Genomic DNA, 10,188 nt, shown 5'->3' on the forward strand with positions numbered 1-10,188 from the left:
TTAATTGACTAATTAAAAAATTAATAGCACAGTACACAGGGAGCAAATACATTCATCCAGAGCCCTTTCTGGGGGACGTCTTTTAAAATTATCCAGTCTTTGGCTCCCCATGTGCTGCTGCTCTGCTGGCCGATTGCCCAGGCATGGTGTTAATGAACTTTAATGCCAGGAGAGCACAGGGCAGGGAATTACCAAAGGGCCAAGTGCCAAGTCCCATCCCCTGGCATCTCCTCCTGGCAGGGCAGTGCTGGGCACGGTGCTGGGAGCTTCAGCCGTGTTAGCAGTCGGGAGAGAAGGTCCTGATGGATTTTTAACTTCTGGGGGTGCTGAAGATCTGAGCAGCTGGTTGTAACATCTCGTACCTGTTTGGAAAGCTCCGTTTTATGAACAGGTTGCAGGAAAGGCTGACACACCCGTAGGAGCCCCAGCTCTCATCTCAGCCGGGTAATGATGTTCTCCACAGGCCTGGGTGCCTAGGACGAGGTGGCCTCAGAGCCCAGCTTGTCCTCATGCTCCTGAGGTGGGGAACAATGACAGCAGCACCTCGATCAGCCCGTGAGCAGCCACTAGCGAGGATTTTGCTCACCCCTGGCCTGTGCGAGCCCTTCCCGCCGGGCGGAACCTTCGCGCAGCAGCCGCCGCGTGTCCCCGGAGCCGGCGCGGCGTACCGCCCGCCCCTGGGGGGCGGCTTTGGCCGCGTACCGTGGCGCGGGCCCGGGCGGCGGCGGGGCCGGGATGTTCACGGCGGCCGCCGAGAGCTTCCTCAGGCAGGCGAGGTGCTCGGGGGACAGGGGGACAGGAGGACAGGGGGACAGCGCCACGGGCCCCTCGGGCCGGGCGGGGATGCCGGCGGGGCCGCCGCGCCCGGGGCTGAGCGGGGAGCCGGGCGGAGGGGAGGGCGGTGCGTACCAACCCCGCAGCCCGGAGCTGCCCGGGATGGGGGCCCGGGATGGGGGCCCGGGTTCCTGACAGCCCCGATTCCCCGGCAGGGAGAGCCGGGAGGAGGAGCTGCGGAGATTCGCCGCCCGCGTGTCCGCCCTGCTGCAGGGCCCCGAGGCGGGCGCCGAGGCCGTGGATGGGCTGCAGAGGCTGCACCTCACCGTGGCCGCCACCAAGTACCCCCGCCAGTGAGTGCCCTGTGCGCCTCGGGTGTGCGGGGAACGAAAGCGATGTTACCTCCCTGACCAAAAAGAAAGGAAGGGCGTGGGTGAGGGCTTTAAAATAACACGCTGAAAACCCTAAGTTCGGTTTAAACACAAAGCCCCTCTGTGCCTTTCAGCCCCTTGCTAAGCAGAAGGTGGCCATCTCCTTTTGCAGTGACATTAACAAGTGTCGGTGGTGTCACTGAGCCCTGTGTCAAATGTCATCCGATATGAAGATCATGGGTGGCATTAGTCAGTGTCAGGGGGGATCATCCCAAAGCTAAGGATACGCAGGAAATACACATCTGGATCTTGTCTTGTCTTGCAGAGATGTTTGCTGTATCTTTGCAGGCTCAATGGCAAATTTGTGGAGCTGTTGCAGACAGTGCTGTGCTCACCCAAAAGTCCTGAGCAGATTCAGGTGTTATGTGCTGCCATCCTGAGAGAGATGTCACCTTGCAATGAGCTGATCCTCTCCTGTGATGAGATTCAAGATACAAAGCTCTTGAGCCTGGTATCCTCCGTCCTTCTAGCTCAGGTAAATGACCTGTCAAGTCAGAGATCTTCCCTTGTCAATATGGATTTGCTTTTTGATTGTTCGCTGCTCCTGAGCTCCTCCCTGAGCTCAAGAAGAGTGAAAATCAATTTGAAGTATGTAGGAAAAAGCAGAGGCATTTCAATGTTCCTTTAAGGGGTCTTTTTACTCTGTTTTGCATAGGAAAAAATGGCACATTTAACAACAAAAAAAATGCTTAAAATTGTAATGTTTAGACACTGAGGTCTTGGAAGCAAAAAAGAACCCTTTAGAGCTGGCTGCTGGAATAGATTTTAAAACAGGGTTCCTTGAACCTGCAGAGGAAAGCAATAGATTTTAGATATTCTTGTTACAATATTGGCTTTCATGTTCACGTATAAAAAATTTACATAGAATCTACAAAACATGTAAGACTGTAAATGCAAATGACACTTCAGAGGTCCAAATTCTCCATGGAGAGAAGCAAACATGAGGACCTTCCTGATTTGAGTGCTGCCTGAGGAACAAACTGGAAACTTCTCTTTTTCCTCTCCTTTTATTTTTATTGTGGCTGTTAAAGGTAAAATATTTTTGTGAAACTTCTCTTTCTGAGTTTCACTGTGTGCTTAGAAATGTCTCCAATGTTTGTGACGTTCATCTGAGTCTACTTAACTAAAGGAATTGAAACAGAAACCAGCAATGTATTTGCTTATGTGCTACCTCACAAAGCTTCTCTCTCCCATATCCAGCCTGCAGTTCCACAGTGTAAAAACACACATAAGCATAGTTTGGGATCTGTGAATTCAAATTGCAGAAAATCTCTTTAAAATGTGATAAAATCCCCTGTGCTGTGAGTTCTTTTTGTGTTTGGCTTCGGTATTGATGCCTGATGGAGGAGACTGGTCTCTAGGAATGGCAGGTTGTCTTTAGCTCTGCTTTATTTTTCAGGAAGATAAGGGTGAAGTAGCAGCTGTGGGGCAGCGTGTTGTGAAAGCCCTTGAAAAAAGGCTGCCCGAGGGTCAGAGTGCTCGGTTCCTCCTTCCTGTCCTGGCAAATGTCATCAGCCTTTCACCAGCATCTCTGACAGAAGGTAAATCTGTAGGAAGGGCTGAGGTTGCCACCTGGCTGTGATCTGGGGACTGATCAGAAGGCTCCCAGTTGGAAACTGCTGTCAAAAGTGACATCTCTGCTCCAAGGAAAGGGAACTCACTGGGTGAGATGTGTTCCACCACACAGAGCTGTGCTGGGCCTTCCAGTCAAATCCTGGCCGTGGGTTTGTGTAACAGGATCTTGTAGCTGAGGTCTCCAGATGCAGCAGGGGTGTGAAGCTGTAGCTATCTTGAAGAGCATCAAGCCTAGAAAGAGAAAAAGAGAGAGAAACAGAGATGTGCCTGTGCATCTGGTCCAGAGAGCAGCAGAAACAGCCAGAGGTGCTCTCCATCAGAGAGGCAGCCCTGGATGGGTGGTGGTGAGTTAACCTAGGAGAGCATTCCAGGCTTCAAATGCTGGGGAGCTGTGACAAGGGTGAGTTTCTGGGAGTTTCCTGTGAGGTTTGTGTACCTTGTGCAGTCTGCCAGAGGAGCTTTGGGGAGGATGTTGGGTGCCTGGGCTGGCAGAGCAGGAAGCCCCAGCTTCTGTGAGTTCCCAGTGGGGGAGTTGTGCCTTTGGCTGCAGAGCTGAAGCCAGACACTGCCTGGATAAAGTGACAGTGGTTTTGCACATTCCTCCTAATGGCAGCTGGATGGAGACAAAGCAACAAGTATCTCTTGAGTGACCTGGTAGCAGAATCCTTGGTTCCAGCACTCACTCCCTGACTGGGGTGGTGTGAGGTGTACAGGACATCCACCTTGGGGTACCAATTTATTTATGGATTCTGGATCAGAGTGATCCAGGCTGGTGAAAAAGCAGAGCAATTGAGGGTTAACAGGGACATGTTGCAGAGGCTGCTTCTCTGCCCAGTCTAGCAATGACCCTGTCACTTCCCTTGTACAGAGCAGACCAATGTTGTCAGTAAAAAGCTGGCTGACTGGCTGAGGTATGCAAGCATTCAGCAAGGAATGGCTCAACCCTCTGGAGGCTTCTTCTCCAGTCCCAGAACCAAACAGGTGAGTGCTGAGTTGCCATGGTGACCTCACAAGGACATTTGTTAGTCTCTTACCTGCTGTTTTGGCTTCCCAGAATCACCTTCTTTTGGAAAACAATAGCCTGGAGGTGCTGCTGTTCTTCAGCATTTTTTGTGGGATACATGGTTGAGACACATAGGAAAGCAAAGCAGGGGGATTTACAGCTCTGAGATTTAGGAGTTCAGCTGTAGAGCCAGAGCTTTGATCCTTGAGGTAGTTTTTAGCGAGGAGTCTTTTAGTGACTGTGTACTTCAGAGTTAAAGGATTGCAAAGGAGACCAGTGTCAAAGTAGCAAAGTTGAGTGTTTCAGCTGGGGAGAAGGATCCAATCTTTCCTCTCTCTGGATACCTGCCCTCCTGCAGGCCCCCAAACAAGGGCTGCTTGTCTCCATGGGCTCAGTGGGGTTTCCTCTGCCCTCTCACTTAGCCTTTCCCTCTGACCTGCTGCATCTTTTCTCTCAGCCTGCTCCTATCACAGAGGTGGACGGTGCTGTTGCCACAGACTTCTTCACAGTGCTCTCAGTGGCTCAGCACTACACACAGGACCAGTGGCTCAACGTGCAGGCCTTCTCCATGCTGAGAAACTGGCTGCTGTGCTATGGGGGCAAGGAGCTGAACACCCTTCATCCAGGTAGGGATTGAAAGTCTGCAGCCCCAAGAGGGCTATGTGCTCTCAGATGTCATATCAGGTGGCTGCACCAGCAACCCAGCAATCTCCTCTCTTTCAAACTGATTAGATATTAGGAAGAAATTCTTCCCTGTGAGGGTGGGGAGGCCCTGGCACAGGGTGGCCAGAGAAGCTGTGGCTGCTCCATCCCTGGAAGTGCTCAAGGCCAGATAGAACAAGGCTTGGAGCAACCTGGAATAGTGGAAGGTATCCCTGCCCATAGCAGGGGCTTTGGAACTGGATGAGCTTTAAGTCCCTTCCAGCCCAAACCATCCACTCATTCTGTGATTCTAAGTGACAGGAATATGGGCAAGAGTTCAGAGATCTTGGACTAGGAGCAGGGAAAGTTTGGGACGGAATTTTACTAAACCTCCTGGCTGATACGTATTGATCCTTCCTTGGGGAATTACTTGTTGGGTGAGTCTCCTATTTTCAGACAAAGCCCCGTGGAAAGAAGGAATCCTTCTCTTTCCTTCATGGAAAGAAGGCCTGGGTGATGGGACACAGCATCTCCTCAGCATTCTTGTAACATTCCCTTCTCCCTCAGCCTCCTGTTCTTCACTCTGCACCTAGGGACAGTCAGCTGCCCTCCTGTTGCTGGGCTGCTGCGAGGGTGGCACTGCCTGTGAGGAGCTGACACGTGTGACATTTGTTGTGTAGGTGACAAGGCAGGAGTGGACAGGGCTGTGACATCCGTGGTCTCCACTGCTGGCCCCAGGGAGCGGCTGCGGGACAAAGCCTTCGAGTACTGCCAGCGCCTCATGGAGCAGAGCACCCGCCGTGAGTCTTGCCATGAGCCCTCTTGGTAGTGTTCCCCAAAACATTTCTGGTTCTCTGCGTGTTTGGGCTGGGATCTCGCTCCCTGCAAGCCACAGTTGGGCTCCTAGGGACAGGCCTGCTGCAGCTGCCGGGGCAGGTCATTGACCAGCCCTGAGCTGGGGTGTTGGGAAGGATTTGGAGGCAACAGTCGTGTTCTGCCTCCCTGGTTTGCAGGGGAGGCTATGAAACTTGGCCTGATGTAGGGTCAGTGTGTGTTCCTGCCTGCCCTGAAGCCAGGGTTAGTGCTCAAACTGACAGCCTGTGTGGGCTCAAAGCTTGACTTGGACTCTTTTCTCTGGCAGGACCCCTGAAGAAAGATGATGGAGACCTGCAAAAAGCTGTAAGTACACAGGAGTGAGGCTCAAGCTCTGGGAGTTGTGGCTTCCCCCATTCCAATCTCACTCTCTGCTCTCTTGCAGTGTCTCATTGAGGCAGTGACAATCATGGACATCATCTGCAAACAGGACTCCTCCTACGTGTGCCGTGCTGTCTCCTCCCTTCAAATGCTGCACAGCAGGATCTGTGGGGATGCCACTTATGCCAGGGCACTGCTGCCCATTGCCCAGTTCTTCCTGAACCACAGTAAGTCTTCAGCTCCCACCCCCTCCTCCACGATCCAGTCTTGCCTACTCCAGCACAGCCTTTTGTCCTGGCAGTTTGCTGCCTGCCAGAGTTGGTAATTCCACTTTTCCTGTGCTCTGGTGTGATCCCACCCCAGGAGACCCAGGAGTGGGGTGTCTCCTGCTCTTTGGAGGAACATAACCCAGATCTCTCTTAGCCCCTGGAGCCCTGGCAGGGCTGCTGGGTGGGCTGTGCTCAGCAGGTGCTGTGTCCTCCCAGGCAAACTGGCAGCTGTGGACTCAGATGCCATCTACAAACACCTCTTCACTGATATCCCAGCTCAGCTCTTCCACAACCCATCACTGGCCTTCGAGTTTGTCCAGTTCTGCAAAGACAACAGCCAGCTCTTCACAGACTCCTCCAGCATATTCAGGCAGAGCTTCCCCAATCTCTTCAAGGTACAACGTGTTGGAGCAGCAGAGGGGAGAGCCTGCTTCACATCCCCTTCTGTGCCCTAGAACTTGTTTTTTGCACCCCAGAGCTCTCCATGTGCCTCCATGGCAGTGCTAGGGAGAGCACAGGCAAGAAGGATTGTTACAAAACAAGTGGGAGTTCGAAGGGGGGGAGGGTTCTGGGTGTGTTTAGCACTGCCAGGGGAGAAGAGTCTGGGCTGGCAGGACTGCAGAGGGCTGGGAGCACAGGGAACACAGGACACAGCACTTTGTTTCTGGAAAAGTTTACTAAGTTGCAGCTTGCCAGCCACCGAACCAGCTGCCAGAGGCCTGTGTCCAGCTTCTAACAGGCTCCTGGGTTTTGACCAAACCCTCAGACTCCTCTGGTTTTGCTTTTCAGAAGTGACTTTCCCTTCCCCATCCCATCTGGTTACAGTGTGGCATTGCCTGGGTGTGTGATGGAGTAGCAGGGGCAGTGCAGCAGTTTGTGCTTGTTCCTTGCAGTTCCTGGCATGGAACAGCCCCCCTCTCATCTCTGAGTTTGTGGACCTTCTCCCATTTCTGCTGGATCCAGGCACAGCCATTGAGATCTTCCATTTGCTGCTTGACCTGCCCTGTTTGACAGCAGCTCTGGACATCCAGCTGAGGTAATTCCCATTCCCTTCCTCTCGCTTGTTAATCAGCATCTCAGCTCTGACCAAAGCCCAGTGCACACTGAGCCTCAGCTGGCACAGAGCAGGAGGCATCCCTGCAGTCAGGTTAACACAAGGCTGCACAGATGTCAGCCCAGTTGTCCTGGTAATGTGTTGTGCATGGGAAGAGAGGGTGGCCACCTCTCACATTTCAGTACTGGGCTGTCTTTGGGTCACAGGGAGCTGTTGCCATTGCCCTCTCCGTGTCCAGCTCCAGGTGGTTGCCACATGTTTGAATCTTCCACGAGCTACCACCTCAATACAGAGGTGAAATACTTATTCTTCCTTTCCTGCTCTTAGCCCTGTTTTTGGCTTTTTTCTCCTGGAGGCACATAAAACTTTCTTCCTGAGATCTTAGGAACTGGGAGTTTCCATGAAGATGGGGTAGGACTGGCTGTACCTCTGCTCTTCCTTGTCCTCCTGACACTGCAGCTCTTTCTGGAGTGCTTAGGAAAGAGAGTCATCCTAGAGGCAGATTGGCTTGACTGACTGAGGGATACAGAGTGCCATTTTTCCCTTTCCCAGGCATGACACAGAAGCAAGTCTGGAACTATTGCCTGAGTATGGGGGGCCTGGGCTCATCAGTTTGGCTCTGTGGCTCCCAGAGAGCCTGGATTAGACCAGCTTGCTGCTCAGTGTTCAGGATCCCACTCTGCCCTGGCCCATTCTCACAGTGCAGCACATTCTGTGTGTTCCCTGCCAGGGCAGCTGCTCTTCCTGCCTCCGAGAGGGCCCGGGCTGACCCAGCTGGGAAACCAGGCACGTGTCTGGAGGCCTTTCGCCATCCCCTCTACAAGGGCTTGTTCCAGCACCTCCTCCGCACCACGGCTGCTCCCCAGGATGCCCCGGAGAGGTAGGAGCCTGCCTGCAGTGTGGTTCAGCCATTCGCCTCTGGGAGGCAGCACTGGGATGACTGGGAAAGGCACGGCTGCTCTGAGCTGGCCCGAGGTGGATTCCTCTTCCCTCTCTCAGCTTTGCCAGCGTTCAAAGGCCTCGTGGGGAATAGGGAAAGGTAACTGAGAACAAACCTTCAGCAGAAACTCTTCTCTTGCCCACAGTCTGGTTCCACTTCGGCTGCTGCTGGGATCCCTGGCTGGCAGCCCAAGGGTGGTGCAGTGTGCAGAGACTGTCCCTGTCTTACTGGAGCTCTTTTTCAGGGTGGTGGCAGAGGTAGGTCCTTTTGGGGGAGTTTGGTTCCCAGCTGTGCCACAGGGATCTCCTGTTATGTGAAGAGCAGTTGTAGAAGCCAAATTGTGAAGGAGCTGCAGCTCCGAGAGAGGGGTGCATGAGAGGAGGGTGGGATTGATACTGGCATGAACCAGCACTGAGCTGGCTGCTTGATCCAGAGAAACAGAAAAGCTCTGTGGAGCAGTGTCAGGTTCACGCTGTGCTCTCAGCCAGCTGTAAAGAGATGAGAGCACAGTGAGTGCCTGATACCAGCTTTGTGCACTGCTCCCCTCCTACATCAGGCAGTTTCTCTGCCAGCTCTCTCACCTGGCTGGTTATTTTGGGGTTTGGCAGCTGGATGTCACTGGTGCTGCTGAAACAAGGGCTGGCTTTCAGTTTGCAGATGGGTCTCTGATAAACCAGCTGGTGGTGCTGCTGCTGCAGAGGAGTGACCAGCTCTATGAGATCCCAGCGTTTAAAGAGGATGTGTACAGGTGAGATGAGACAGGAGGCACAGCCCAGCTCACAGCCCTTCCTCTTGGCAACCCAGGACCTCATTCAGTTTTGGCCCAGTCCCTGCTGTGACATATCTGTGAAGGGTTCAAAATGAGGGCTGCACCTTCATCCTGGCTGGGAACATCCTGAGGATACAGCCCCGTGCCAGCGGCCGGGTGCTGCCAGCCCCTCCTGGCTTTGGGCACCAGCGCCTTGCCCTGGTGTGAGCTGTGCCCTTCTCCCTGCTGCAGGGTGCTGGGCTCACAGCTGGCAGTGCTGTGCGGGCTGCGCCCTGCGCTCCTGGTGGAGCTGTCCTCGGAGATCCTGGAGTTCTCAGGAGCAGTCAGCAACCTCCAGAGCAAGGAGCCCATCTTCACCCACATGGTGAGCAGGGCTGCCTGCTGCTGCCACAGGCTGCTCACCTTCCCTCTCCCCCTCTCTGCCAGCATTAGCTAACCTGATTTTCCCTTCCCTAAAAACCACTCCACCCCCTTTCCCTGTGCTTCCCCAGGTGTGGGCTGTCGGCGAGTACCTGTCGGTGTCCTGCGACAAGCGCTGCACGGTGGAGCAGATCTCGCGCTTCTTCGAGAGCCTCGAGGCCGTGCTCTTCGAGATCACCCAGCTCCGGCCACAGGCCTGCACCCCTGGCTGTGCCCCCCGTGCCATCAGTGTCCTCATGGCCACCCTGACCAAGCTGGCAGCCCGCAGCCAGGACTTGATCCCCAGGTGAGCACTGGCAAAGGTTGAAACGGGCAGATCTCAGGGGTGCGAACGTGGCTTTGCTGGTGTTAATTAATAATTGAGTCTGGCAGCTGAAGAGGTGAGCTGTGGAAGGGCACAGTTTGGGATTCATCTGCTGACTAATGCTCTGTCATCTGCACTAGTCTGTTGGAGTTTACACTCTTAAGTAGGGACCTGGCTGGGTGAAAAGGTCCTGCCAGCTGATACCCATGTCCTTCTCCCTGCAGAGTGTCCATGTTCCTGTCCAAGATGAGGACATTTGTGCAGAGCCCTGCTGTCACCTCTGTTTACTGCGAGGAAGACCTTGAGGAGATCCTTATTCGTGCAACTGAGCTCATGAACCTGCTGAAAATGCCCAGCGTGGCTCAGTTTGTGTTCACCCCACCCGTGGCCAGCACACGCCTTCAGAGGGAGGCAAATGACTCCCTCCCTGTGGCCCTGAGGATGGTCACAGAGCTCCTGGAGCCTGCTCCAGGCTCCGTGCCAGTGTGAGGGCAGGAGGATTCTGGAGTAACTCACAGGACACTGCGGACGCTCAAGGCTGAGGCCCTGATCTTAACTGGGAAAGAGGAACAAATGATTGTAGACGAAACAGAACAGGAATAAGGAGAGCTGAGGCTGCTCTTCTGATCTGAGATTGTTTGTACTTCTGTGTCCGAGTGCCTGTTCCTTTTTTATCTCCTAAGCTTGTCTTACCCTTCCTGGTGAGTGTGCATTGAAAATCCTGGTGGGTATGTGTGAATGTTGCAGGAGAGTGAATGGTGCATTAATACCCTGCCAGCACACCCTGTCCCTTTGGAGATGTACTTCTTCCCT

General features: G+C 53.8%; 1 protein-coding gene across 2 annotated transcripts; it reads left to right on the plus strand.

The window, feature by feature from the left end:
- Positions 1-639: 639 nt before the first annotated feature.
- On the plus strand, positions 640-9,891 carry AP5Z1 (adaptor related protein complex 5 subunit zeta 1). 2 transcript variants are annotated; one of them, XM_063414658.1, is made up of 17 exons: positions 640-776; positions 990-1,127; positions 1,494-1,680; positions 2,605-2,746; positions 3,649-3,761; positions 4,241-4,409; positions 5,106-5,225; positions 5,567-5,604; positions 5,684-5,846; positions 6,105-6,283; positions 6,782-6,924; positions 7,673-7,822; positions 8,028-8,139; positions 8,533-8,630; positions 8,883-9,015; positions 9,143-9,357; positions 9,600-9,891. In XM_063414658.1, exons 1-17 carry the CDS (start codon positions 736-738, stop codon positions 9,862-9,864), a joined length of 2,406 nt encoding a protein of 801 aa, XP_063270728.1. In that variant the 5' UTR covers positions 640-735; the 3' UTR covers positions 9,865-9,891. The 2 variants fall into 2 exon arrangements, with proteins under 2 accessions (XP_063270728.1, XP_063270729.1); XM_063414659.1 differs by having other exon boundaries at positions 655-767.
- The last annotated feature ends 297 nt before the right edge of the window (positions 9,892-10,188 follow it).

Source organism: Prinia subflava, chromosome 17 (assembly GCF_021018805.1).
Source record: "Prinia subflava isolate CZ2003 ecotype Zambia chromosome 17, Cam_Psub_1.2, whole genome shotgun sequence".
In the NCBI taxonomy this organism is placed as follows: Eukaryota; Metazoa; Chordata; class Aves; order Passeriformes; family Cisticolidae; genus Prinia; species Prinia subflava.

Bases quoted from the DNA above. Each gene is read 5' to 3' on its own strand.
- AP5Z1 (XM_063414658.1), top strand. From the start codon at position 736: ATGTTCACGGCGGCCGCCGAGAGCTTCCTCAGGCAGGCGAG. The intron at 5,605-5,683 runs GTAAGTACACAG...GCTCTCTTGCAG, and splicing joins ATGGAGACCTGCAAAAAGCT to TGTCTCATTGAGGCAGTGAC. The intron at 8,631-8,882 runs GTGAGATGAGAC...TCCCTGCTGCAG, and splicing joins TTTAAAGAGGATGTGTACAG to GGTGCTGGGCTCACAGCTGG.